This window comes from Anas platyrhynchos, chromosome 26 (genome assembly GCF_047663525.1).
Source record: "Anas platyrhynchos isolate ZD024472 breed Pekin duck chromosome 26, IASCAAS_PekinDuck_T2T, whole genome shotgun sequence".
Classification (NCBI taxonomy): domain Eukaryota; kingdom Metazoa; phylum Chordata; class Aves; order Anseriformes; family Anatidae; genus Anas; species Anas platyrhynchos.
This window is the reverse complement of record NC_092612.1, coordinates 2,565,641-2,593,216: the sequence shown is the minus strand read 5'-3', so window position 1 is coordinate 2,593,216 and position 27,576 is coordinate 2,565,641. Positions and strand designations below refer to the sequence as shown.

The following is a 27,576-nucleotide window of genomic DNA, read 5'->3' as shown; positions in this document are numbered from 1 at the left end:
AGGGGCTGCACCCTGTGCTCATGTCCCCGTCCCGTGTCCGTCATATGCTGGCAATGCCCTTACTGCTCCCACCCCGTGCTGCATCTTGGCAATGCAGGGGCTGGGGTCTGAGCTCTCTGTGCATCCCCCTGCCCCCAGATGGAGGGTGTAGGGGTTGTTTTGTGACCCTGCTGGGCAGAGCTCACCTGAACATCTGCATCAGGGAAAGGAATGTATAAGCAGCCCTCCGGGCTTGGTGCAGCACTGTACTCACATCCCAGAGGCAGGGGAAGGGGTCTCCCCACATCCCCCCCAATAACCCCTTGACCCTTTTGGAGCCTGATTTGCAATTTGTCACTCTTTGAAGCTGGCGTGATGCCATTCACAAGCATCCCAGCCCTCCCGCCTTTCTTGCACCCTGTCCCTGTCCCTGTCCCTGTCCCTGTCCCTGTCCCTGTCCCCATGGGGCTGTGCTGGCTCCAGCCCCACAGCCCTGCAGCAGGCGGCAGCACCCATGCTGCATGGGGCAGGCTCATGGGCTGTGCCAAGGGCACCCCGTGGCACGTCAGGTGGTGGATGGCGACAGGAGGACCTGCAGTGCACGCATGCCTCTTCTTGCCCGTCCCAGGGTGTGTGCGTCCCCTCCCACCTCCCCACGTGGCACACACGTGTCCCTTCACACCTCCCTGAGCCGCACATCCGTGTTCCTTCACACCTCGCCAAGTGGCACATCCTTGTCCCTTCATGTGTCCCCATGTGGCACATCCGCATACCTTTGTGTGTCCCATCCACGTCCCTTCACGTGCCCCCACGTCCCTCTGCGCCTCCCCGATGGCATGTCTGTGTCCCATCACGTCCTCGTGAGGTGTGTGCATGCCCCTGGTCCTGCCCAGGCGGGACACAATTATTGCCAATTACTGCGAGGACTGCTGCTACGTCACCACAGACACCAGGGCCTGGTCAGACCCCCCTCCCATGGAGGTCGCACCCATCCTGCCCCACCATACAATCTGACCCTTTGTTTCACTCTTTTGCAATGCGTGCTTTTTCTGGAACCAGTTCCTCATGCTCCTGGAGCAGGACGTAGACGGGGAGAGGTTTCACCACCACTGTCCTTCCCATCTCTCAAAATCCCTAAGGGGCATCACGGGCTCTTTGTGGTGCTGTTCCACACGAGCACAGACTTGGGGTGAAAATTTTGGTCATTCTGGGGTGCAGGCTTCCCCCGAGGTGGCCTTTCCTCCAACACATGCACGGTTCAGCTGCCTGCTGAACCAGACACCAGGAACCCCATGGGGTCTCCACGAGCTGTGGCATTTCTGTGACCCTGAAGGAGGTGGCGATTGCCAATAATCTTGGTAGTCATCAGGCAGCAATCACCTCTGCTGGGAAATGCCACCTAAGCACAGCTGGCAGGCTTCCGGCATGCCGGCAAGTCCTGATCTGCAATGTCTTCCTTGGCTGCCTGTGCTAGCTGTTAGGAAATGATGCGCCAGGGATGCTGCCTGTGATTTTGGAGAGGTGACCAGGGTGGGATGCATCCCCCAGCACCCGCAGGTTGGCTCAAACACCCCATCTCCATCCAAAGCCAAACACTGGGGCCGACGTAGGAAGGAAGAACCACATTCCCATTGGGAAATACCAGTATCACCCCATCGAGACCCTCACCCAGCATATTTAATGCGCTCCGGAAAAATCCCTCTTTCCTCATCTCCACCAAGAACCCAAACCTGGGGAAACCCCTGTGCCGTCATGTATCCACTATTCCGGCTCCCCACAAAGGTCTCTTTCGGTGTTTCCTTGTTTTGCACTAGCGAGTTTGGTGTGTCCCCTCCCTCATTAACCCCAGCAGCAGTCGGTTCCTGGAGACATGCAAGAAATTGCCGCCTGGGCGTGCTGCGTGCCGAGAAGCCTTGCACAATTCCCAAGGTTATCACCTCAGAGAAGATTTGAGGGTGTCACAAATCGTAGCTCAGGGAGGGTATAAAAGAGCCCTCTCCAGCACTGTGCAGCATCCGATTCTGCCTGCTCCTCTCCTCACCATGTCAGTGTCAGAACAAGCCATCCCCAGGCCCACCACTCGGTGAGTAGCTCTTCTCCAAACAGGGGCTCCTGGAAGCAGCCAGAGCCCACCTTGAGCTCCTGGAGGGGATGGATATCCGTCTCCTCTAATAATGTTTTGCTGTTTTTCCTTCTTTAGCAAGATGAAGACTGACCTGGAGCTCGCTCTGGAGTGCGCCATCAACATCTACCACCAATATGCCATCAAGAACCCCCGGGATGACTTCCTGAGCAAGCCAGAGTTTACGCAGCTGTTGAAGGAGACCGCCAAGACCTTCCTCACCCACACCTTGCCGGTGAGAGCCGTGCAGCTTGGGTCTCCTACCGCTGGCGAGAGCTTGCATGGGTGTTGGTCTCCTTGGGGCACGGGGTGGCCGAGAGCTTCCCAGAGGGGAGGGAGGGTTGATGGGGTTTTCTTGAAGCTGTGCTGTCCCTGCATGGACCCTCCCCAAACCGAGGTTCTTTGCAGAGATGAAGGGAATTGGAGAGCCCTGTGATGTAGCTGTGGGGTGGCAGGGAACCCAGGGCCCCCGCTGTGTGTCGGACTGACTTGTCCCCATTTGTCCTCCTGCAGCCTAAGATGTCCATCGATGACTACATAAACCAGCTCTTTGCCAAAGCAGACAAAAACCGTGATGGTCGCCTGAAGTTCACTGAGTTCCTCACCACGCTGAACCTTGCAGCCATTGATGCCCATAAAAGGTCCCATGAGCCTACCAGGGGCCATGGCCCACATCCAGTTGGTGGTCACGACCATGGACATGACCATGGACATGACCATGGACACGGTCCCCGCAACTGAGGCCGTTCCCAGGGTGGCTGTGCCCACAGAATTGTACTCTTCCAGCAGCATCATCTCTTCCGTTTGCCCACAAGCATATAACCAAAGCTGTGTTGTCTGCTTCTGCCTATGGCATTGAAATAAAATTTCTTTCTCCATGCACCAAATGTATCTGTGCTATGTATCCTGCATTCTCTGGGGGGATGTGAAGTGTGCCCAGCTCAGCCCGCAGCCATGGGGGGTTAAATTCAGGTTGCAATGGGGAAGCAGTGGGACAGGGAAGGCAGGGGGGAGTCAGGCCACACGTCCCTGCTTCTGTCCCCTGGGACAGAGCGGAGCCACAGGCCAGCTCACATGGGGCTGTTTCACATAGCAGGCTCCCCATCCTGCAGCATCCAGTCCCCAGCAGGGTCCTCACCACCTCCCTGAGGCTCACAGGCTCCTTGCTTGGGGGTGCTTGGCCCCAGCGCTGGGTTTCCTGGGCAGGGGCAGCCAGGGGGGCTGCACAAGAGCATCCTCACCCCTGTGCTCCCAGCCCCTCCTTTCCCCAGCTCTGGGAGCCTCCATGGGCGAAGCACGGCTGGGCGCTTGTGGGGTGCTGCTGAGCCCCCCCAGTGCTGACCTTGGGTGGGGGCACTGCTTTTGCAGCCTGCAGAGCTACTTATGTTTTCCTTGCAAACCCAGCACTGGCACAATGAACAGTGCAGAGGGGCTTTGTGGATGCAGTTTTAACTCTACACGATGAAGCCTCACACTTCTGTTAGCGTTGGGTGGCAGCTCCCGGGCTCCCGACAGGTTTAGGAGACACTCCAGGCTCTTGGGGGCCAAACACACAAGCGGAAAAGAGCTGGGGTGTTTGTGGGGAGCCGTGCACTGAAGGGGAAATCCCCAGGCTCGTGAGGCTTTGACATTTCCAGCATCAGCTGGAACCAGGAGCCCACGCTCTACGAAACTGAGCTGGGAGAGGAAGCACGGGGCTGTTGCGTGGTTATTTGCACTCAATGACACCAGTCGTCGCTCTCCGACGTTGCTGTTTTGCCATCGGCAAGGAGCCCTTGTCCCCCATCCGGGTGCTCTTCATCCCTTGCTCCCTGCCAGCATCCCTGGGCATCATTTGGGCATCACTATGGGTTTTGGGGAAGAGTCGGGGACTCAGAACCCACAGCTCTGCCCCCGGGGGGACATTGAAGACACACAGGGCAAAACCCAGCCGGGTTGGTGGCTTGCAATGACAGCTGGAGAATGAGGATGCAATTTGGGACTGCTGATGGGCCATAATGAGAGAATAAAAGAAACAATAAAGTGAGTCAGGGATACCAGAATAAACCTCCTGCGACAGTTCTCGTTACTGCTCCTGAGACATGTGAGGAGCACCCTCAAACAGGAGTGGTGACCCGTTTGTTTTTGTATCCTCACCCTCTTCCTGGAACCTATTGTCTTGTCTTTACACCTTTTCATAGTATCATCTTCATCCTTCTAGTACCTGCTCTGCTAGTGTCACGGGGGTGGCTGTTGCAAAACATCCCAGTTAATGCTCGGGGCAGCAAAGACCACGACCTCGGATTTTCTGCTTGCTTTGAGCCCAGTTTCCTCCACCAGGTTTCTGGAGCAAGACGGAAGGTCTGGTGCAGGTGATATGAAATGGAAAATAATGGAAAATAATCTGGAAAACCATCTATTGAAATGTAGACAACACTTTCATTTTAGCTAGCATTTGTCCAGTTCATAATGTAGGAAACAGTTTGCAATCACACTAAAAATATATCCACATCTCTCCCAAAATCCCATCTTTTTTGCTACAGCGGCATGAAAGAGGGAAACATTTTCAGCAAAACCTGCAAATTTTTGTCAAGACCTGCCAAGGCGGACGGTGCGTTTCCGTCAAGGTAGGGGAGTGCATCCAGCGGCTTCCCCATTCTTTGCCTGGTTGGAGCCAATGGTGGGGTGACGGGACAGCATTTCCAAAGGCCGGTGGGTGCAACCAGGAACTGTGAGCAGAGGAATGAGATGGGGAGGGGCTCAGACCTTCCCACCTTGCAATTTCCAGGTGCGGGAAATGCTAATTCAAGCTGTTGCTTGCAGCAGGTGTGTCACCAGCTCTGATGAAAGAGAGTCTCAGATGCATATAAAAGGCTGCCCAGATGCCTGGGCCACTTCAACAGACCCATCTTCTGCAAACCCTACTCAGACACAAGGTGAGTAGCATTGCAATGGTTATTGCAGAAAATAAGGTGAGGGAGAAGTGATTTTGTATAGTACTTCATCTCTATAGTACTTCGTATCGTGTCTGTCTTGTTTCAGTGTTTCCCACCTTGGGGAGGCTGGTTTTGGCTGCAGCAAGGCTTTGTGTTAGTATAAATTAGTGGTATTTCTGTGCCATTTTTAGTGTTGTATAGTTGTTTCTGCTATGTGGAGGTACCCAGCTGAGAGCAGGGTCTCCCCGTGCTTGGTGTCTGTGGTCCAAAGGGTTTAAAACCCGAAGTGACAAGGAGGAGGAGGTCAGGCAGAGCCCGTGATGGAGCTGGTATCAGAACCGTGTTGACTCAAAGCCATCCCTGCCATTGGCAGCATGGTGCTGATACACGGGTTTGTCCGTCCTGCCTGAACAATGCCCCCGGGTCAGCCACAACGAGCCGCTTCTTGGGTGAAGTTAATAACGTGTTTGGGCTGTGCTGTAAAACAGCGAGATTCCTAAAAGCTCTCATTACCTGCTCAGCACCGAGGAGCTGCCGACCACCCCTGGGTGCTGCTGGCCCCATGGGACGGGGCAGGTCCTTTGCACACTGGTGAGGTGCAGCTCAGCCTCAGGGTGCCCAGGGGCATGGTGTGGGGTGCTTGGCTTTGTCCCCTTCAGGACCGGGCCTGACCCCTCCAATGGCTTCGGGGTCTCTCTGCAGGTACCCTGAAAGCTCAGCCATGTCTGCAAGCACCGCCACCACCCTGCCTGGGCATCAGCAGTTCCCAGGAAACTGCACGCTGGAGATGGCCCTGAATGCCATTGTGGATATCTACCACCGCTACAGCATCCGCAAGGGTGAAATAGACCTCCTTGACTTCGAAGAATTCAACACGCTGCTGAATGAGCAGGCACCGACCTTCCTGGCAGCCTGTGTGAGTGCCATGGGGGAAGGAATCTGCTGCGGTGCTCCCCGGGATGCTGTGGTGGGAGCAGGGTGCCCTTATCCCCCAGGGGTTGTGGTCCATCAGGCCTGGCTTGTGCGCTGGGGGGGCTGCTCATCCTGCCCCCTAGTACAAGGGTGCTGAGCAGCCAAGGGGGCTTGGGGCAAGACCCTGTCCATCTGGGGGTTTTACACGCAGGACAAAAGAGGGGCTCAATGATCCCACGGCTTCCAAATGCTTCCTGGGGTACGTGAGAGCAGAGCTGGCTTGGTTTCCACCAGTGGGAGCCCAGCCTGGGGAGGGGGCACGCTAACACGCTCTGTCCCCCATTGCAGAACAGGAACCGTCCTGGCTACCTGCAGGAGCTGTTCAAGGAGACAGACTTAAACAAGGACAAAGAGCTGTCTTTCGAGGAGTTCACCATCGTCTTGTCCAAGGTGGCTGATGATGCCCATCGCATCATGCATGGGGAAGAGAGATGTAAACCAGAGAGCAACTGAGCTCACACGTGGCGTGGTGTCTGGCCCCTGTGAAGGACCCAGAAGGGGCTGCTTGTAGGAATAGGGCTGTGGCTGCTTTCTGCCTGTTTGGATTGCTCATGAGACAATAAAGCATCACTCGAAGCCTAATGAGTCCTTCCTATCTCAGCACTCACTTCCCATGGATGGGCAGGGTGGGCACCAGCTGCAGGGAGCACGAGGTCCTGCAGCATCCCTGGGAGAAGAGCTTGCCCAAATGGGGAACCCCAAAAACCCCTGGGGGGAGAGATTTATGGCAGATGGGGTGGGTGGGCAGGCAAGAGCTGTATCGCTCAGTGCCTGGCCCAAGCCAATAGGGCTGGGAGGGAATGAAAGGCCTGTGCAGGACACTGAGCTCTGCTGGGTTTAACCACAAAGCTTCAACACAGAGCAGCTCCACTGGAGGTTTTACTCCTGGGTGAGGAAAATGCTTTAATACCCCCCACAGCAGCAGGCTACAGCTTTACAATGAGAACAAACCATGGGGCTATTAAGAAAAAACAAACAAACACAAAACCCACAGGCAAAAGTTGCTATTTGTACATAGAGCTCCCACCCCATGGGGTGCCAAAATCTTGGCTTGAGCTAAAGGAAAGCTTTGAAGGTCTCCAGGGAGAAGATTCCCCAACCTCTTTGCACAACCTGTTCCAGGGCTCTGTTACCTGCATGGCACAGATGTGCTTCCTGGTGTTCAGGAGGAGCCTCCTGTGCTCCAGGTTGTGCCCAGCACCCCTCGTCCTGGTCCTGAGCACCTCTGACAGGAGCCTGGGGATGCCCAAAGGGTCCTGCAACAACCCAGCCCCGAGGGGCTGCTCCCCAGCAGGGTTTGCAGTTGTGGGTATCTCGCACAGACCCTCACTCAGGAAGCATCTGCCTTGCTCAGAGCAAGCCCCCTGATTTCCCTGAGCTAAAACCACGTCTAGCAACGATAACGTATTCCCAACCCAGACCTCAGGCTAATGCCCGTTATGAACTGCAGTGCACCTCACAGCAATGAACCCCGCCGTGCCCTCAGCCAGCTGCCTGCCCTTTGCTTCTCCCTACTTGTAAATCCGTGTTTTGAAAGCACTTTTGCAAACACTGCCAAGCACAGGGTGCCTGGCGAGGGCTCGGCTCCTCGAGGTATAACCAGTCCTGGTCACCTGGAACCAGATTTTCCGTGCTGTGCGGTGCCTGCTTCCTTCTCCTTCCCCTCCGCCACTCCAGCAAGCGGATGCTTGCTCAACCCTGGCGGCCTTGGGGTCAGGATTGCAGCTCGCTGCAGCTGCTTTGGCATGGCCCGCGGGCACGGCCGGGATGGAAGGATCCTCCTGCGAGGAGAGACCTGCAGAGCTGGGTCAGGAGTTGTGCCAACACGTTCCCGTGACCCTGAGTGGTACCCAGGCTCCCCTGTCATTTTAAGGGCTGCGTTCAAATTTAAATGGTAAATGCTGCTCTTGGGGGCTCGTTGCTGCTGCCTGGTGGGCACAACAAAGCATCTATCTACTGCTCCTGCTCTGAAACCCCTGGCCTGTGCCATGCCCTGTGTCCATCCTTGCCCTGCCCACCTCCGGGATGATAAAATAGCCAAAGGCTCAGTTTCGTGAAATTGCTACAAAATTCTGCAACCGAGCTGATGGTCCCCAGCACCCCGTTGTGAAACACCCCGGCCCTTCCTCAGCTGTTCCGTGCATCGTGGAGCTCCCCTGTTGTGAAACGCGGAGCATTCCCAGTGGCAAGGGCAGGGGCTTGGGGCTGTGCCCCCCAGATGCTCCCTTCATGGTGCTGCCCCACGGCCACTCGTCTGGAGCTCCACTGCCCCGTTTTGGCCTGCACTTGGAGCCTCAGATTAGCATCACGTTCGGCAGGTTGAACAAATCCCCAAACAAACCTGCTGAATCAGCAGGGAGGGGATTTTAATAAAGCAGCACTGGAAAATCTTGTTTTGCTCCTGCTCTCTGCTGCTCTGAGCCAACGCGCTTGCGCGCGGTCTCTGCTGCACCAAGAAACAACACAATAAAATGCCACAAAGGGAGGACATGGATTTAAAAACACAAAAATACACCTTTTAGCCCCACCCCATCCCCGGGGCTCAGAGCATACCGCAGGTGGGGGAACCGCCTTGGGCAAGGGCTCTGGTTGACCTGCAGAGCTGAAACAAAGCTCCTGGAGCCGCACCAGGTTGGAAGCCGCCCCACGTTATTTGCCTTTCAAGAATAGCTGCTCACTGCAGGCAGGGGATGGTCCCCGGTGCTGGGGCACGGCTCTGTCCCCATGTCACACGGGTGACCCCAGTCACATCGGGGATGCTTCAGGGTGCACCAAGGCAGGGATGCTGCGAGGTTTGTTGGAAAAGGGCAGATGTGATACCGGGGGTCCCCTTTGCCTCGTGGCACGGCAGAACAACCCCACAGAGGGGAATAAAATAGGTCAGAGGGAAGCAAGCAAGAGAGATGGACTTGTCAAGTCAATGGGAAATGACAGCCCTGATAGCCACGGGGACATGGCTGGGGGGACACGGCTGTGCCCTGGCCACCACCCAGAGGACATGACACACCGACATTACAGGAAAAGCCACAGAGCCCCCTTTTAAGGAACTACCCCTGAGCCTTAAGCAACATGAGTATGTCATGACGATGGACTGGAATTGGATGAAACGGACATTTCACAACGGGGGGGCAGCGCCGGCAGCCAGGCTATAAGAGGTGTCACGCTCCAGCCCGGCTGCAGGTCAACCCAGGACCGTCTCGCTGCTTCGTCAACATGAGCAAGGCAAGTCTAAGGGTGTTGTGGGCTGTTAAGGTCTCCGTGCTCTTTTCCAGGTGCAGGTTGGGCCACCGGAGGTGGAGGGACCCACCACAAGTCCTGGCAGAGGATGACAGCTTCCATCGGGGCTCATCTGGGCACGACCACGAAGAGCAAAGTCTCTTGTGGAAAGGACTCCCTGCAGCATGCCCGACCACCAAAGGGGCTCGTGGATGCCAGATCTCATGCTCAGTGCCTACATCTCCACAGGGGCTTTTGGGGAGCCTTGTTCCCTCCAGCAGCACCTGCCTTGCAGAAGAAAATAATAGCTCTCATGTTCTTGGTCGCACAACCCAGAGCTGAAGCAAAGAGAGGCTGCAGCTCCCTTCAGACTCCCTCAGCTTGTGCTAGATAAGCGCAAACCCAAGCAAACAGCCCAAATTTAGCCTGAAAACAGAACGACTGCAAGCCAGGCTACATCCCCACCTGGTGCGAGGCAGCTGGCTGTAGGAGATCCTGCTGGTGGGCACCAAATGCCTTTTGTGGCCCCTGATTTTATTCAGCTATTTGTTTCTCTTCCAGGGCTGCCAGACCCAGGGACCGCTCTCCGAGCTGGAGAAGTCCATAGATGTCATCATCGATGTCTTCCACCAGTACTCGAGACGGGAGGGGGACAAGGACACCCTGACCAGGAAGGAGCTGAAGCTCTTGATTGAGAAGCAGCTCGTGAACTACCTGAAGGTGAGCGGAGCTGAAGCAGGGCTTCTCCTGCCCTGCGTGGGGAGGAAACTGGGTTGGACCCCATTGCCCCACTGGTCTTTACCAGCCCAAATGCCCCCAGGGACCAGATTCATCCCAACAGCTCCCTCCTGCTATCTTCTCCTGCCCCAACACCTTCTGCCCAGGCCCTTCCCTTCCACCTGCCACTTTTCCACATGCTCCATGAGATGCCATAAAGACAGAAGGAAACCCACCAAGGCTCAGGTGTACCCACAGCTGAACATTTATCCTCATTAAAAAAAAATCAGAGCCCCATTGCCCAACAGCTCCTTTGCCATCTCAGAGCGGTATCAGAAATACAAACCCAAACACCCGTTTTTCCATAACTCACTCTTCTAAGGCAGAAGGTAAGTGTTTCTAGTCTGATGTGCTAAGAAAGCAGCCAGTGGTGACACAACTCCACTGCCTTCGCTGGCCTCCTTGTTGCACGGCATTCCTGCAGTGATGTTAGCCTCCTGCTCTCCCATTGCTTCGCTGCCGTGGGTGTACCCAAAGCAGCTCCTGATGGCACAGGGATGGAGCCAAGCACTGGGCTGGGCTGTTGGAGACCCCAGGAGGGTCCCAGCGAGGCTGGGGGGACCTCTGAGCTGTGACCGGTGGGACTTTGTCCTCACCCCAGCTCCTTTCTTGCAGCACGTGAAAAACCAGGTCTCCATCGACCAAATCTTCAAGGACCTCGACACCAACAAGGACGAGCAGCTGAGTTTTGGCGAGGTGATGCTCCTGATTATCCGGGTAACTGTCGCCACCCATGAGCACCTCCACTTCTGCGAGGACAGGCTGCACCACCAGCAGCACCCGCAGCAGCAGCAGCACCCGCAGCAGCACCAGCACCAGCACAACCACTGAAGCGAGCTGTGCTCCATGGCCAAGGGCTCCCACCCCGTGCTTCTCCCCTGACTTCTCCCCTCCACCCCTCTGCTCCCCCTCTCCGTTCCTCTCTGCCTGCCTCCCTCCCCTCAAGTTGGATGGTTTTGCTGCCAAATAAAGATTTGCCCTGAGGCTGTCAAAGTTCTCCTGTTTCTGCCTGAGTTTTATCATCTTGCCCTCCCCCAGTGGGGCTTTAAACCAGGAAATTTGACTGTGAGGTTTTGAAATTTGACTTCGGCTGCAGGTTCCTGCAGGCGAGGTGGCCTTCTGGGGACAGCAGGGTTCACTGCAGTGGTGTACCCCTTGCAGTGTCCTCCATAAGCCCAGACAGACAGCACAATCTGTCAGATCTCTGCATTTCATAGAATCATAGAATATCCCGAGTTGGAAGGGACCCGTAAGGATCATCAAGTCCAATTCCTGGCACCGCACAGGTCTACCCAAAAGTTTAGACCATGTGATTAAGTGCATTTCCATGTGACTAAGTGCATTTCTACCTAAAAAGTCCATTTTGACCTGGGAGTGCTCTGCATGTCCCCTAGGACTGAGCTGCAGTGGTGGTGACAGAGCTGGAGGAACACCCGTGTAGGGCACTTTGTTCTGCATTTTTGGCACTGGGTGGTGGATGCATTGCACTTTCATGCCAGGGGGCCACTGACAGCAGTGAGGTCGGGGTGCTGGGTTTCACGTGGACAAGAAATGAGAACAACCCCAACACATTTCTCTGAGCATCCGGGGTTTGCATCAGGAGGTCTGCTCTGATCTTGGGGGCTGGAAATGCTGGTGGTGCCTCCGAGCAGCTTCACACCGTGAATGCACAGAGCCCCGCTACTGATTTGCACGTACCTTTTAGAGGGGAAAAAAGGAACAGTAGTGATTTCCCAAGGGTGAGTCAAACCCCTGAAATTGCCCTGCTCGGTGAAGAAACATGCCACAAGCTTCCCAAAAGCAGTGGCACTGAAGCAAGCCCCCCGGCTAACACAAGACTGCCACAAGTTTGCTTCACTGCCGCTGGCCAGGTTGCTTCAGCTTCCTTTAGGGTTGATTTTGACATACGAAACATGTCAAACACCTTCCTACAAGGTAAAATCTGCTGGAGTGAACATAGGATCAGATCAGGTCTGCCTGGGGGCCTGCACAGGGTGGCGCGTCCCAGCTGGAGCTAGACCCTGCACCCCAAAATGGGTCTTGCACCCCAAAATGGGTCATGCACCCCATCCTACAGCATTTCTGTGTCTCCACAGCAGGGAGAGAGCAGAGCAGGGTCACTGCCACCACCCTGCCAGGGCAGAAGCACATCGTATCCGAGAGCAGAGCAGTCCCATGAGGACGTGCCCATTGTGGGACACGCTGTTCGGGTCCTCTCCTGCAGCAGCTCAACTCCCCAGGCGCTCAGCACCCTGCCAGTGGGTGCTCAGCAGCAAGGGGCTCTCCCTGTGCAGAGTCCAAGTGCACAAATCTGGGTGCCGGAGGCACCCAAGGGCCATCCTCGCCCCTTCCACCGGGAACCGCTGCTGATGCAAGAGGATATTTGCCAACACAGCGGGACTTCACGCTGCCCTGAGAGCTGGTGTGCAGGACTCCTGCTGTGTCATCTGTGCCATGGCAGAGGAGATGAAGCACGAGCCACATCCTGCTCTCAGCAGAGCAGGACCAGGGCACCAAAGCAGGGCTGCAAGCAAGCAGAGGAGATGGCTGGCTCCTTCTGCAGTCGCTGAGCGGACCCCAAACCCGTACACATCCCATCACTCTCCAAAAGCTCGCAGGTCCACAAAAGGGAAGACACCAAAGCAACGCAGGGAACGTGTTGGATACACCCCAACGATCCCATATCCCATGCAGCAGGGATGTGCAGTCAGGCTGAGCAGCTCAGCAGCTTTGGGTGTGCTGCTGCCTGCGGGACGTGGTCACGGCCACGCTGGTCCTTTTGGGGATGGGGACAGCACCTGAGCCCCTCCAGCCCCGCTGCTCCAGGGGCAGCAGCACGAAGCAGGAGGGTGCAGGCTGGGGGGACAGCCCTGGCCTCCCCGCATCCAGCCCCAGGTTTTAGGGCAGGATTTGGGCTCCGGATCCCAAGGCTGGGAGGTTTGGGACAGGCTCCGGCTGCCACCTGGTGGCAGGGCCACCGCCAACGAAGCCGGCGCTCATCGCACCCCGCTCCTACAGCACCAGCGCTGCTGCAGCGAGTACATTTATTATTTTCCTCCATGAGTCTGAAAGAAAAAACTGAATTTCTGGGCTGGGCTGGGGGGCACCGGGGCGTGCAGCGGTTTGCAGCCACCCACAGCGCTCCTTTTGTGCTGCCCCTGCTCAAGTCGCTGCGTGGGGACACCAGCAAGGGCTGGCTTCTTCCCCAGCACGGCCACATCAGCGCTCCTCACCTGTGTCCCACGGCAGGCAGAAGCAGGAGAAGCACCACAAGCAGCAGGTAAATGGTGGCTGCAGGTAAATGCCAACCCCAGCTCCCCCTTCCCTGCTTGGGGGCTGTACCCTACAGCCCCCTCCTGGAGTTTGCCTGTGTTTTGCATTCATACGTTGCTAAATGGCCCAGCCCAGCCCACACCCAAGGACCATCTCTCTCCTATTTGTCACACTCCCTGTCCCACAAAAATGCCCTCAAGGTATCCCTGCTGTCTCCTCACGCTGAAGACCCCTCCCAGAGCTCCCAGGCTGGAGAAAAGGGGCTGCAGCTTGCAGGGCTGGGCTTTATGAATGACCCCATAACAAGGAGATGTGGCACAGCCCTAACATCCCCCTGCCCCCTGCTCTGCCCACCACAGAACCGCAGCCTGGCTGAAGTGGGAAGGGACCTCAGGGTCCATCTGGTCCAAACCCTGCTCAGGCAGGGCCACCCAGAACAGGGTGCTCAGCACCACGTGCACAAGCTTTTGAAGATCTCCAAGGAGGAGACTCCACAGCCTCTCCGGGCAACCTGTGCTCGGTCCCCCGTCAGTACAGAATTGTTTCTTGGTGCTCAAAAACCCTTCTTATCCTGGCCTTGAGCACCACTGGCAGGAGCCTGGCCCTGGATGTGATCAAGATCCTCTCCTCCAGGCTGAGCAGCCCCAGCTCCCAGCCTCTCCTCCCAGCACAGGGGATGAGGGATGAGCTGTGGCAGGGTAAAACTGGTCCGTCCTGGGGTGCCAGTGAGGGCTGTGGTCAGGATCTGACCCATGCCCATAGCCCAGTGGAGCTGGCCTGGCAGGGGGCTCAGGGGCTGCTGACGCTGCTCTGGGTGGGGACGTGCCACCGCAGGATGGCACCGTGGTGGCAGCCGGCTGGAAGGGAGGAACCGGTGGAAGGGAATGGCTCGGAGTGATTCAGAGCAATTTTCCTCCTAATTCCTTCTGTTCCCAGGGCGGACGTGTGCTAATTGGGGTGGAGGGAGGAGCGCGGCAGGTGGAGGTGCCATTGCCATGCGTTGCCTCCCGTCCTCCTCCACAAACACGTCCTGCTGCACCGCAGTGCTTGGCCACCACACCAGCACTCCGTGCTCCGTGCCCATCTATGGGGCCAGCCCTGAAACCTTGCTCCTTGCCCCATCCTGACCCAAAGCTCCTCCAAGAGTCCTAGCTCCCAGGGATCACAAGCAACTCCTGGGCTGTTCCAATTTGCAACAAAATCAGCCGTGTGCCAGGCAGCCTTTGTTTCGCAGAGGGCCTGCAGCAACTTGCAGGGCAAAATTTAGCTCTAGACCATGCTCTGCGTCTCGTTTCCAACCCACTTAATTGCAGAGGTGCCTTGTACCGTGCTGGCGGTATCAGCAGCGACACGTGGGCGGCCGAGGCTGGCTCCAGCAACCCCTCCTCTCCCAAACACGCTGCCTGGGAAGGCTGATGCAGAGCGTGATCTCACCTGGCTTCCGACCAGATCTGGCGATCTAGCTGAAAGCTGGCACACCCTGCACGTAGGGAGGGCTCCTGACAGCCCTGTCCCAGTGCACAACCTGCGGCCTTTGCCTTTCCCGAGACCACACGGGGATTCAGGCGTCCTGTCCCCAGCCCTGTGCCATGCTCTGTCCCGAGCAGCCACCAAGTGACTTTTGCAGGGGAAAGGCTCATATCCACACCCATGGCTTATATCCAGAGCCATGGACACCCAGGGGTGGCGTCACTTGGGGCGTCCCCACACTGCCATCAAGCAGACAGCGTGGTCCTCTTTCTCCTTCCTTGCAGAAGGAACCACAGCTCAGGTGCTGTTGGCAAGGCTCTGAACATAGCCTGGGCTCTCTGTCAGGCCACATCAGGCAGATGGAACAGCCTTGAAAATAAGATTAATCCCACATTTTCTGGAAGAACTTATTTTCTCTCTGACTTTTTCAAGGCTTTGGCACTGCAGAACCCCATGAAGTCACAAATAATTGTGATTTTAAATTAAAAACAAAAAAAACAAAAAACACTTCATGGGCAGTTAAATGCAGACTTTCAAAAATGAAGCAAAAATCCCCTGTTAGAAATATTTTCGAGCAGATTCCTGCAGCCTCCTGCCACCGGCAAAGCCCAGGCTTGGCGCCCCGAGCCGTGCCTGCGGCGAGCAGCTCCGTGTGCTGACCTACATTTGGCTTTCCCAGGTAAACATCCTCGGCAGGCAGGAGGACGAGGGAGGCTCCCTGGGAAGCGCAGCGATGCGGGGAGGCAGAACAGGCCGAACCGGGGGAAATCCTCGCCCTCCACCCACTCCTCCCCACCAGGAGCTCGCAGCCAGCGGCTGCTGCCAGTGCGACCTGCGCCCGTTGGCTGGTGGCTGTGGGTGAGTGGGGTGAGTCTGTGCCGTTCCTTTTTGTACTCAAAAGGAGCTTTTTATGTTTCCAGGGCTGTTCTTCCTGTAGGGCTCGGGGCAGCAGGGACTAAAGACACAAGCACAGCGTACGCTGCCCAGCCCCGAGCGCAGCTTCAGGAGCTGATTCATTCCTCCCAACAAGTGCCTGGGGTGGCTGTGGGGATGCAGCTCCTTTGAATTTAAGGAAGTGGGAAAGGGAAGAATCAAAGTGAATTAAGGTGAAAGTCCTGAGAGCAGCCAGGGAGAGGGGCAGCCCAGCTGCCAAGGGATGTTTCATTTTGAGTTTTGAGTTTTTGGAAGGGAAGGCAGGGGTTTTCCTGCAGATAAAGTCACCTAACTGTGTCCTCATGCTTTTCTCCTCATGAGGACTGGCAGCATCCTTCCAACATGTCCAGGCTGATCAAAGCCATCACTGACATGATGGACAGCTACAATGGAAATACCAGGAAGGGGAAGAAGTCTGAGTCCTTCAGCAGGAGTGAGTTCAAGAAGCTGATCCAGCAGGAGTTTGCTCCTGTGAAGGTAACTGCATGGGCTCGAGGGTGCAGCGATGAGTGGGAAAGATGCTGGGGTGACATTTGAGGGTGGCCAGGGGGTGATGAGGGCTCGTGCAACACCCACACCACATCCAGGATTACAGCTGGATTTCTCTGGTCATTGATTTTCCTGGGGTTTAGTGTCACGGGTGTTTTCCTCGGGGTTGTATTGCAAGGCAACAAAGCCCCCATGAATCTTCTGCTGTCCCCATCCTCCTGGGACGGGGAGGGCAAGGAAGGGGTGCCTGGTTCCCAGGATGCTGTGTCCCTGCTGTTCCTTCCCGAAACACCAGCCAGGTATTTCCCCCACGCTGTGAAATGTTAGCTCCAGACCTTGTGCAACCTCTGCTGTGACCGCCCTTTGCACTGCATTGCCCTCGCAATGAGGGGAGCAGCCCTCGATGCCCCCTGGGGACGCTCTGAGGGTCTCCTTTCCTCCCAGAGGTCTGCCACCAGCAAGTACCACTACATCAGCAGCCCACCAGATTCGGACACTGAGCCCATGAACAAGAAGGAGAGGCGCTCTGCCAAAGCCTGCGTGTACTGAGGGGCTGCTCCTGGGGCACGGAGATGAGGAGGTAAGGGGGGGCAGTAAGTACCTGATGATCCCAAATGGCATTTGCATTGCCTTAACCTGCAGGGACAGGTCCGTCCTGAGGACTGGCATCACTCCAAGGTGCCCCATGTCTGCTTTGCCCATCAAACACAACCCACTGGGGAGGATGGGATGGGATGGGATAGGATAGAGCAAGGAGCCGTGCTCCAGCTCCCATAGGGAGTGTTTAATCAGCTTTAATAGCTCCAATAAATTCACACAGTGCTAATTGGGTGCAAACTCCATGCAAAGCATTGCAGCTGCCCAGGGCAGCTGGCAGGGAGATGGCATTTGGGGGGGCTGACAGCTTTTAATGGGGCTTTGGGATGCTTGGGGGCAGCTGCCCCATGGTGTTTTCTCCCCTCTCCTGCAGGATCCTCGAATTCCCCTGTGGGTGAAGGACAGACCATGGTGTGATCACACGGCGGGGGGGATGTGAGGACGGTGCCCCACTCCATGTATTACCTCCATGAGGCGAAAATAACCCTGGGTTTCCTATTTCTTTTGTCCCAATGCTCCATGGGCGTCTCTTTGGGGTGCTTTGCAAATGCAGCTTGAAGATCTGGGGGTACGGGGACAGATTTGCTGTTTTCTTCACATAAATGCAGCAGCAAAACCAGGGCTGATGTATGAACACTGTCCTCTGCCAGCTCCTTTGGTTTTAATGGGTAGAAAGTGAAAAATCGCTACTCAGAAGGGCTGGAATGAATTATGCAATTAGTTGACTCAGGCTGTCCAGTAATAATGAATAAAGAGAGAAAATTATTTGGGGAAAATTAAAGGTCTGTGGTTGGGAGTTCATCTCTGGCTGATTTGAAGTCAACAACAAAATTCCCACGGGTTTGAGGGAGCCAGAAACACACCTCAGCACTTCGGAGATGTTTTGGTCCCGTAAATACAGCTCAGCCAGTGTGTTGTCTTCCTTTTCCATTGAAAAAAAAGGGAATCCCAGACTTCTTTTTTATTAGTTTTATTTTTTAAGTTTAGGAAAACTTTTACCCATGTTTTTGTGTAAAAAGCAGAGAGATGCACAAAGAAATGCAGCTGACAGTGAGTGATCAGAGGATGAGGAATGGGGCTCCTTTCCTCATCCATTCTTGATTAAGGCTTTGCTCCTGATACAGAAACCAATAAAACAAAGCTGCTTTAATAGCAAGGAGGGGATGCTGGAAACCCCAAACTCCAGTGGAAAAAAATATTGCAGATAGCTGTCAGGTGTGTAATATTCCTGTCCTCACCTATAAGTTTTGGAAAGCCAGAGAGCAAAGTCAGAGATAAGGATTCACTTCATGGTCACTTAACCACGAGGATGGATGTTTGCTGCAGTGATATATTTCCCTCAAGCTGATGCGAGCAGGATCCAGTCCTTCAGTCCGAATGAGTTGCTACATCAGCTGCCTTGACTGTATTGTAAATATCTAAAAGGGTTTTGGGCTTATTTTTGTCTTTCTTATATAAATATTGTGAGACCATTAAAAAAAAAGCAATAAAACCTGTACAACACAAAACCTGCCTGATTGCTGTGTGCCAGCCGGTGATCACCAGCTCAGGGCAGCATCTAAAAAGCTGTCGAGGTTGGGAAGCCCCATGGGGGTGGGAAAAGAGTGCAAAGACCCGGGGATGTGGGGGCACTGGGGGAATCCAGGGCTGGGCATTCCTGCAGGATGTGGAGAGGTTTTGGGGTTTTCTCCATCACCTGGGACCCAGTTGGTGGAGGAGAGCAGGGATGAGTATCCAGGGATGATCCATACCAGGTCTGGTCAGAGTATCACAAGGGTTGAAAGCGAGAGAGGCATATATGGAATGAGCATGAATGAAAAATAAGGACAAGGAGCTTAAGAAAACACTGAGACGAGAGAGATGTGAGAAATGTGATGCTTTATTGGGTTGCTGGCACCTCCTGGGGCCAAGGCACAGCCTGGTGGCTCAGGCGGCAGGGAAGCAGGAGCGATGCCCATCCCAGGCAGCTGCAGCTGGGGGGCAGAGCAGGGGGGCTGCAGATGGATGCCCCGGGGCGTGCAGAGCTTCGGGGAGGCCGCATGGAGCTGGTCCATGCATGGGCTCTGCTGCCGCAGCGGGGCTGCACGGGACGCCCCATCACTTCATCTTCTGTGAGGGCAGCTGGTGGACCTGCTGCTGCTGCTGCTGCTGCTGGTGGTACACCACCTGTGGCTTCCCGTGGCAGCTGGAGCCACCGGAGCTGTGACATCCACCGCCACCGGAGCTGTGACAGCCGCCGCCACCGCCGGAGCTGTGACAGCCACCACCACCGCCACTGCTGTGGCAACCGCCACCGCCACCAGAGCTGTGACAGCCACCACCACCGCCGGAGCTGTGACAGCCACCACCGCCGGAGCTGTGGCAGCCACCGCTGCTCTGTCGGATGTAGCGCTCCTGCTTGTGGCACTGGTCCTTCTCCTGGCGGGAGCACATCCTTGTGTGCTGGGGTGGCCTGTGGGAGAGACGGGCTGTCAGAGCTGCTACGAGTCCCACTGCCCCCATTGCCCTGTTGGTCCCCATGCCCACCCTGGTTGCCATCCCACCCCTGGCACCCCTGACCTCCCAGGAAAGCTCTGGTTCCGGACCAGTGCCCTGCATCCTCCCATGGAGGATGCCATCAGGATGGCACCATGGAGGTGCCACCACCCTGGAGCATCCCCGAGTCCCCAGCAGTGGAGTTTGCATTAAACCCATCCTCTGCATCCCTTTCTGGAAGACGCTGTCCTGGAGAAGGAAAACCCATGTTGCCAGACTTACCTGAGCTTGAGAAGAAGGCAAAAGGAGGAAATGAAGATCTCCGGGGCAGGGGCAGTTTTATAGAGATCTCAGATCCCTTTCCCCGGAAATGAGACAGCTCTCTGTCACAGCGATCCATTAATTTAATACCCAATCCCCACCAAACCACCCTCTGTTTACATCGCTCACCTGACTCATTAGAGATGGCTATCATTCCTTTTTTATCTGTTTCCTGTGCCACATAAGTATCTAATTGGCAGCCTCACCTGCTCTTAATAGGGAAACCCGTGGGTGCCTGGGTTTCCAAAGTCTTGTCTGTTTGGGGTTTGTTTTGTTAAACCAAATCCAGGCATAATTATAGCCCCATCCCATGAGGCTCTGCTTTTGGAGTCTAATCCCTGCTATTGAGCTGCCAATGGATAAACCCAGAAATAATCCACGCACAAAGGAGAGTGGAGTTTCTCACTCTTCTCCATTAGGTGCTTGAGCCAAAAAAAGCCATGGGTGTAGCTAGGACAAAGTCACAGAATCTTGGGATGGTTTGGGTTGGAAGGGACCCTTAAAGAATATTGACACCAAGCCCGTGCTGCAGGCAGGGCCATCTTTCACCTGGACAGGTTGCCCAAAGCCCCGACCAACCCAACTTGGGATATGTCCAATGATGGGGGCGTCCATGACTTCTCTGGGCATCCTGGTCCAGGGTCTCACTGCCCTCATGATGAAAATTTTCTTCCTTAAGTTCTATTTCTTCCTCAATCCCCCCGGGCTTCCTCTAGAGAGGTGTCTCAGGTCTTTGTCAGGGACTTTCTAGGTTTCCTCCGTGATCTAAAGGGTGGGAATTTTCCCCAAAAGGCACCTGAGCAGCCAGAAGATGCTCTTGGGGCCCATTGAAAGCCTTGCGAGCCCTGCTGTGTAATCACAGGTTCATGTACAGGCATCTGAAAGCACAGTCCTTGAATACTTTATTGACAAAGACTATTTCCATCATCTTAATGACAGGGTTGGGAAATACTGAGAAATGTAAAGACTTATCCGGTGTTGCGTGCCTCATTGTTCTGTCTTCTGGCACAAAGGTGGAGGTCTTCAGATGGCCCTTCTGCATGTCTTGTCCTGGCCGAAAGGCCCTTCATCACCCCAAAGTGTCACTGTAAAGGCTACAGGCAGCTCCTTGTTTACAGGATGAACCCAAGAAAAAGCCCGAGGCCCAGGAGACAACGATGGGAACCACACGAAGAGGCACCGAGGTTCCCCTTGCTGCCCCAGAGAAAAGCTGCAGTGGGGAAGAGGCACCAGGGCTTGGAGTGCTTGTGCTGAAAGCTGATGTCCTTCCCCAAAAACAAACACACCCGCTGCTCCTATTTCATTGCATTCCACACCGTTAGTGGCACCAAAAATTAACTCCTTCCTGCTCCTCCTGGGAACTGTTGGGTGGCTCCCGTCTGCCTTCACACAAATGCCTGCTGGTGGTCCTTGTGTCCTGCACATGGCCCTGCTGGAGCAGCATGGTGACAACAGGATGAAGCCTCCAAATGGGGCAGCAGGGCTCTATAGGGTGTGAGCTGCTCAAGTCTGATATTTTGGGTGGCTGAGCTCTGCACCTTGTGCCTCCTGCCCTGCCATGGAGCCTGCCTCTTCTTATCTGAGGGGTCCGCAGGTGGGAGGGATGCAAAGCTCTCCTGCAGCCTTGCCAAGCACGAAATGCAGCTGGTGTTTACTGTGCTGGCTGCCACTGGTGTCATAAAAATTCACATAGAAACCGGTGGCTGAGATTGTAATTAGCAGGTGAGCTGGGCAGGCTCCCACTTAGAGCTGAGTGCGCTACAGGCAAAACCCGTGCGGCTGTTAGAGCAAGTGCCTGCATGCATGGACTGGGCTGAGCCCCATGTCCGGGGGGCTTGTGTGCATCCCTCCTACCACCCCAAGCAGCAAACCATGACTAAGGTCTTGAGGACAAATGCATTTCTGTGCAAGGAGTCTTTGCACTGCTTGATGCAATTGTTCTTTGTCTTTTCCAGAGGGTATTAGGAGCAGGCTTGCCTTTCCCAGGTCATGGGTGATATTCTGTGCAGGAAAGTTTAGTGCTTTTTGGGTGGTGATCTCATTCATTCAATGGGGAAAGACGCGTGAGGATTTTCAGTTTAACTGTGTACCATGTTTCATAACAGTTGGTGCTTTCCTTGCATGCCCACCCTCTCAGGATAGTTAATTCAACTTTCAGTTAAAGACAGAAAGCACATTAGAATGGGGGCATAGAAGCCTCTGTCTTTTTTTTTAAATTACAATTACAGGGCAAAAAGAAAAAAAAAAGAAAAAAAAAAGACTTTAAAACCTTTAAACAGACAAAAAGCAGAGAGGCAAAGGAAAAGACCATCAAAGCATATAGCTAGCCATCACTCCTAGGGTTTTCTCGGGGTTCTAGGGCATTGCTGCTGTTCCTGGATGAGCTGGGCTGGCAGTGGGGTATGGTGCACCCCCAGCTCCTTGGTCAGCCTTTGCACAGCGCTGGAAGACATCTGGGCCAGGCTGCTTGCAGCTCCCAGCTGCAAAAGCTCTCCCCTGGCTGGCCCCTGCCTGCCTGTAGCATCTCTGCCAGGTCCTGGGTGCAGAGAGAGATGCATTTGGCTTCTCTCAGTGCCTGCTCTCTTCCTGGAAGGGGGATTCTTTGCATCCTGTGGCACATCCCACAGAGGCAGGTATCTGCTGATCTCATCTGACATTGGCACACGCACAACAAGCTTCAGGAAAGACACAGGGCAAAGTCTTCAGTGAATTAATTTGGTTCTTATACACGCTGTACTGTTTCATTCCTGCAGTACAGTTCTCCCTGGGAGGCAACACCAAGCGGTCTCCTTGTACACATGGGATAAAGGGCTGGGCATGTCCTCAGGGGTGACATCCCCTGGTTAAGATACGTGATGAGTTAATAACTGTATGGACACTATGTCCCACCAAACCCCAGTTGCATTCCTATAGCGTGCATGGAAAATAAGGATCAGGAGCTTAAGGAAACACTGAGACAAGAGAGATGTGAGAAATGTGATGCTTTATTGGGTTGCTGGCACCTCCTGGGGCCAAGGCACAGCCTGGTGGCTCAGGCAGCAGGGAAGCAGGAGCGATGCCCATCCCAGGCAGCTGCAGTTGGGGGGCAGAGCAGGGGGGCTGCAGCCGGGTGCCCCGGGGCGTGCAGAGCTTCGGGGAGGCCGCACGGAGCTGGTCCATGCGTGGGCTCTGCTGCCGCAGCGGGGCCGCACGGGACGCCCCATCACTTCATCTTCTGCACCTGCTGCTGCTGCTGCTGCTGGCACACCACCTGCGGCTTCCCGTGGCAGCAGGAGCCTCCAGAGCTGTGACATCCACCACCACCGGAGCTGTGACATCCACCGCCACCGGAGCTGTGACAACCGCCGCCACCACCGGAGCTGTGACAGCCACCGCCACCAGAGCTGTGACAGCCACCACCGCCGGAGCTGTGACAGCCACCACCGGAGCTGTGGCAGCCGCCGCTGCTCTGTCGGATGTAGCGCTCCTGCTTGTGGCACTGGTCCTTCTCCTGGCGGGAGCACATCCTGGTGTGCTGGGGTGACCTGTGGGAGAGAGCGGCTGTCAGGGTTTTCCTTTCCCATTTCTGCTTTTCCATGGAAGAGGACTCTGGAAGTTACATTTATCTGTTCCTTGCCAGCTCCCACAATCACCTCTAAACTTAAGAATCACAGAATCGTAGAGCCATCTAGGTTGGAAAACACCTTCAGGATCATCAAGTCCAATCATCAATCTGACCTACCGAGTCCCACCACTAAACCAGGTCCCTTAGTGCCACAAGTCTCTTCCAGAACCTCGGTGGTTGTCCAACTGGAGCTGTCTCCAGAGATGCTGGGAGGCATCTGGAGCCGCTGGACATGGATCATGGCTGGGTTTTCCAAAAACTCACAAAGCAGTGCCCCAGGACCTCCCTCTGGCTCCAAACCTCTCTGCCCTCTTTCAGCATCGCCCTTCTAGAGCCCTGCACTCCCTCCTCACTCCATCTCCCTGCTCTTGAGCACCCATGGAGCAAACTCCAACCCCACTGAGCCCAGAGCCCCGCAGCATCGCTGCTCTTACCCGAGGTGCTCGTGCAATGAAGGGATGAGGATGCAATGTGTCTCTCTGGGACAGCCGCGCTTTTATACCCTTTCTGCAAATGTGGTCTGGAAATGAAACACCTCCCCATTACATAGGTCTGTCTGCTCATTTAATTCACTGGTGGCTTTTTTTTTTTTTTTTTTTGCCTCCCCACTCTTTGGGTTGCCTGTGTGACTCACCTTGTCTGCGCTGGGTATCGCCTCTTGTTATCGGCTATCTTTCCTGTGCCGCAAAAATATTTAATTACTAGCCCTACCTGCGCTTAGCTCCGGTGGGGGAGTCGCGTGGGTGGCCCTGATTTCCACAGCTTGTTTTTGGTGTTGATTGCAGCTCAGGATTGCTTCGCCTTTGGGGGGAAGAGGAAGGGGGAATAATCATAGAGTCACAAAATGATGGGATGGTTTGGGTTGAAAGGGGGATTAAAATCCATCTCATTCCAATGCCTGACATAGGCACAACACCTCCTGCCTGACCAGGCTGCCAAAATCCCATCCAGCCTGGCCTTGGGCACTGCCAGGGATGGGGCATCCACAACCTGTATGGGCAGCCTGTGCAGGGGAACCTCACCGCCTTCATCGTGAAGGATTTCCTGCTAATACCTAAACCAAAACTGCCCTCTTTCACTTAAAAAACATTGCCTCTTGTCCCATCACTCCAGGCCCTGGTAGAAAGTCTCCCTTGTTCTCCTAACCCTCTTTGTGTATGGAAAGGCTGCAGGGAGGTCTCCCTGGAGCCTTCTTCTGGCCGACCACCGCAGCTCCTGGCTTGGCCAGAGGTGCTACAGCCCCCAAGCAGCCTCGTGGCCTCCTCTGGCCCCGCTCCAACAGCCCCACATCCGCCTCATGCTGGGGACCCAGAGCTGGATGTGGCGATGTCCTGGACCTGCGTCATGTACACCTGTTAAAAGGTCTAGGGGAGCTCTTAAACACCCACAAACCCAGAGATGTTTCTGGAAGTACCAGCAATGCCTTTGGCACTGTAGAGCTCTACCTTAATAGCAGTTGGATGGGTACCACTGCTGGCTGGGTTCTGCTAACCTAGCAGGAGTGGGATGCAGTTGTGAAGAAAGAGAAAAGGCAGCTCCTATAAAACGTTTTATTGGCCCAAAAGTTTTCTGCCTTTTGTGAGAAGGACCAAAAGCATCTGGGATTCTTATTTTTGGAAGGGGGAAGATCTGCCCTAGGTAGTGATCTCAGATGAGCAAGGTGCATAATTATGTGGTTAACTTTCAGCCTGTGATTAATGCCGGAGCGGCAGCACTGGTGGCTGCTTTGAGGTCATGAGTGGAGGAGAAGGCTCCCGTGGGTGCTGCCCTCAGTGACGCGCGGCGGCCTGTGGTGGGTGCTGTGCCTCGGGGAGCTGGCAGACCCCAGGGACTTTCTCCAAGCTGGTAGTAACATCATTTTTGGAGCCCTTTTCTCCCCAATTAGTTCATAATTGGCCAAGAAATCCAAGTGTTATTTTGACTAATGCACAGACCCACAGGAGCCTTGAGGCCACGCACTGTGTTTGCAATGAGAGCTAATTACAAGCAGTAATTTGGGATAGTCCTTGTACCTTTCCACTACCTCCTCTGCTTGGGCTCTGGGTATGTGCTGAGGACCACAGATCTCATTTTGCCCTTTTTCTGCAACTACTCATGGAAGATATTTCAGTTATTGCGTAGGCAGTGAATAAAAGACTAAAATCAGTACTGTGAACAGTCAGATGAAATAAGGAACTGCTGAGATTTTGCCAGAGCTTGGCAAACACTGGCTGACCATAAGCAATGTTGAAGTATTTCGCCTGCCTGAAGAGATGCTCAAGTCATGGCTACTGAAGGGCTCCCTGTCCTCCACCATGTTCATTACGCTTGAGGACTGTGTAGTATTCTTGGTCCAACTCTGCTGCCTTTTATTTTTTTTTCTTCACGCATTTAAATTTTCATGCTACTCCCAGGCCCGCACAACAGCCATAGCCCCATCCCTACTTTGCTCACACTGTTATGAGACGCAGTGTTCTTTGGGGAACGGCTATAAAACCAAGAAAACCCAGACGTGGAAGTATCTCTCCAGCCCAGTGTCAGCTCCTGCTTTGAGACCTGGTTCTTGAGCCTTTTGTTAACGTGCTGCCCATCCTGAGCAGTTCCTCATCCGGAAAACATCTGACACATTTGCTGCTACCTAAACGCGGAGGATTTTTAGAAAGGCGGGAGGGCAGGGCAGGGCTAATGAATCAGGCACGTAATCTAAATGCTTCTTTTGTATTGCTTAATTGCTGTTACGAGCTAGAACAGTGTCAGGGCAAACTGTACTCAGGTTTGATCACTTCTTTTTAATTGTATTTTGATCTGCCATTAGAAGAAATATAGTAAGTGTTCTCCGTGAATAAAAGGTTAAGTGTAATTTTTAGCTCTGGAAGTTGTGCTGTGTTCAGTTCCTCACATTTTTGTTGAACTGAGTTTGTTAAAGATCAGCAGCACTGGGCATCTCTAAGTTTTGTGCATGTCCTCCTTAGCATGCCTTGAGAATGGGACTTGTAATTGGGGCGTAAGGCACGAAGCCACAGAACCGGCTTTTTCAATCGATTCAGTGCTCCTGCACCGAGCGCAGCCTGCCCAGGGAGTTTGTTTCTGTCTGCACCCTTTTCAGCAATGCCAGATATTTCTGATCATCGTGACACACTCGGGAATCATCTTACAAGGGCAACAACCATTTCATGAACGGCAATAGCAGACCGATAAATTACACAATTCCATTTAATTACGTGCTGAGAAGAAATTTATCAGTTCATCATGTACCACTAGCATCGTGCTACACCCCTGGCTCGACCCAGGGCTCTCCAAGCACTGGGCAGGGGGCTTCTGGAAAGGCTGGCTGGGGGGATTGTCACCGGCACATGGAGACACCTGCCCTGGGGATGGTGCCTCGAGGGCAGATGGCAATGGAAGAGTTTTCTGCCCCCATACCCTCACCCCAGAGGACTTTTTCTGTGTCACCACTCTGTGTGTCTGGAGCTGGTCCCAAAGATTTAAGCAACACATCCTATGGGGTCTTGGTAGGAAGATGGTGTGGAGGAGAACAGCCTGCACTGTGGATGTGTGAGCCAGCCTCTGAAAATGTCAGCATTTAAAAATATTTATTCTCCTTTTTTCATTAGGAGCTCATAAAGGAGACAGTGGCAGTGCCCACCCCATTGCTTGGACCTGTGCAGGGTCAATTCAGAGCCGTTAAACAAGCACAAGGTGTTGCAGCACCGTGATATGAAATGCAAGGGGAAAGAAAAAACATGAACACAAAACTGTCAATGCACTCCAAATGGTTATGGCTCATTTATTGTCAAAGACTGATACAGAGAAAACCATGTCAGACTGAATATGCACAGCACATTTCTGGCACCTACACATAAGCTCATCACAGGTACAAGACTGGCCAGGAGAGGGAGAAGAGACATTGCATTTTATGATTGCCGGGAGACGTGCAAGGATTTTGGAACACGTGCACCACATGCAGGCAGTGACCCGATCACTTCATCTTTGACACCTGATAAATTTGCTGCTGGCAATCTTGTGGCTTTCCATGGCAGGATCCCCCCCTGCTTCTGTGGCATCCAGACCCCCCACTGCTCCCGTGGCACCCAGATCCGCCGGTGCTCCCATGGCACCCAGATCCTCTGCTCCCATGGCATCCAGATCCCCCGCTGCTCCCATGGCATCCGGATCCCCCGCTGCTCCCGTGGCACCCTTCACTGCTGTGGCACGAGGATCGCTCTTGCCGGTGGCACTGGTCCTTGTCCTGGCGGGAGCACATCTTCACAGGGCTGTTAGAAAGACCGTCACCTTGGAGTGGGTGCAAAGGCAAGAGGCACTGCTGAGTCTGCCAGCCAGCAGCAGCAGTGCCATTATGTGGGATTACATATCAAGAATATATTATCATTATTAACCAGGTTCTTGAAGAATAGAGAAAAATTAGTGATGCATACCCCTAACCCTAACCCTTC

General features: G+C 54.5%; 3 protein-coding genes across 3 annotated transcripts; all 3 read left to right on the top strand.

The window, feature by feature from the left end:
* Nucleotides 1-1,934: 1,934 nt before the first annotated feature.
* Nucleotides 1,935-2,980, top strand: LOC119713855 (protein S100-A12-like). Its single transcript, XM_038168060.2, has 3 exons — nucleotides 1,935-2,062; nucleotides 2,180-2,336; nucleotides 2,615-2,980. Exons 1-3 carry the CDS (start codon nucleotides 2,022-2,024, stop codon nucleotides 2,840-2,842), a joined length of 426 nt encoding a protein of 141 aa, XP_038023988.1. The 5' UTR covers nucleotides 1,935-2,021; the 3' UTR covers nucleotides 2,843-2,980.
* A 1,902-nt stretch (nucleotides 2,981-4,882) lies between these two features.
* On the top strand, nucleotides 4,883-6,570 carry LOC119713857 (protein S100-A7-like). Its single transcript, XM_038168062.2, has 3 exons — nucleotides 4,883-5,016; nucleotides 5,719-5,932; nucleotides 6,277-6,570. The coding sequence occupies exons 2-3, from the start codon at nucleotides 5,738-5,740 to the stop codon at nucleotides 6,439-6,441; spliced, it is 360 nt and encodes a 119-aa protein (XP_038023990.1). The 5' UTR covers nucleotides 4,883-5,016; nucleotides 5,719-5,737; the 3' UTR covers nucleotides 6,442-6,570.
* Nucleotides 6,571-9,053: 2,483 nt separating this feature from the next.
* Nucleotides 9,054-10,977, top strand: LOC119713856 (protein MRP-126). The gene is made up of 3 exons (XM_038168061.2): nucleotides 9,054-9,210; nucleotides 9,766-9,924; nucleotides 10,597-10,977. The coding sequence occupies exons 1-3, from the start codon at nucleotides 9,202-9,204 to the stop codon at nucleotides 10,810-10,812; spliced, it is 384 nt and encodes a 127-aa protein (XP_038023989.1). The 5' UTR covers nucleotides 9,054-9,201; the 3' UTR covers nucleotides 10,813-10,977.
* The last annotated feature ends 16,599 nt before the right edge of the window (nucleotides 10,978-27,576 follow it).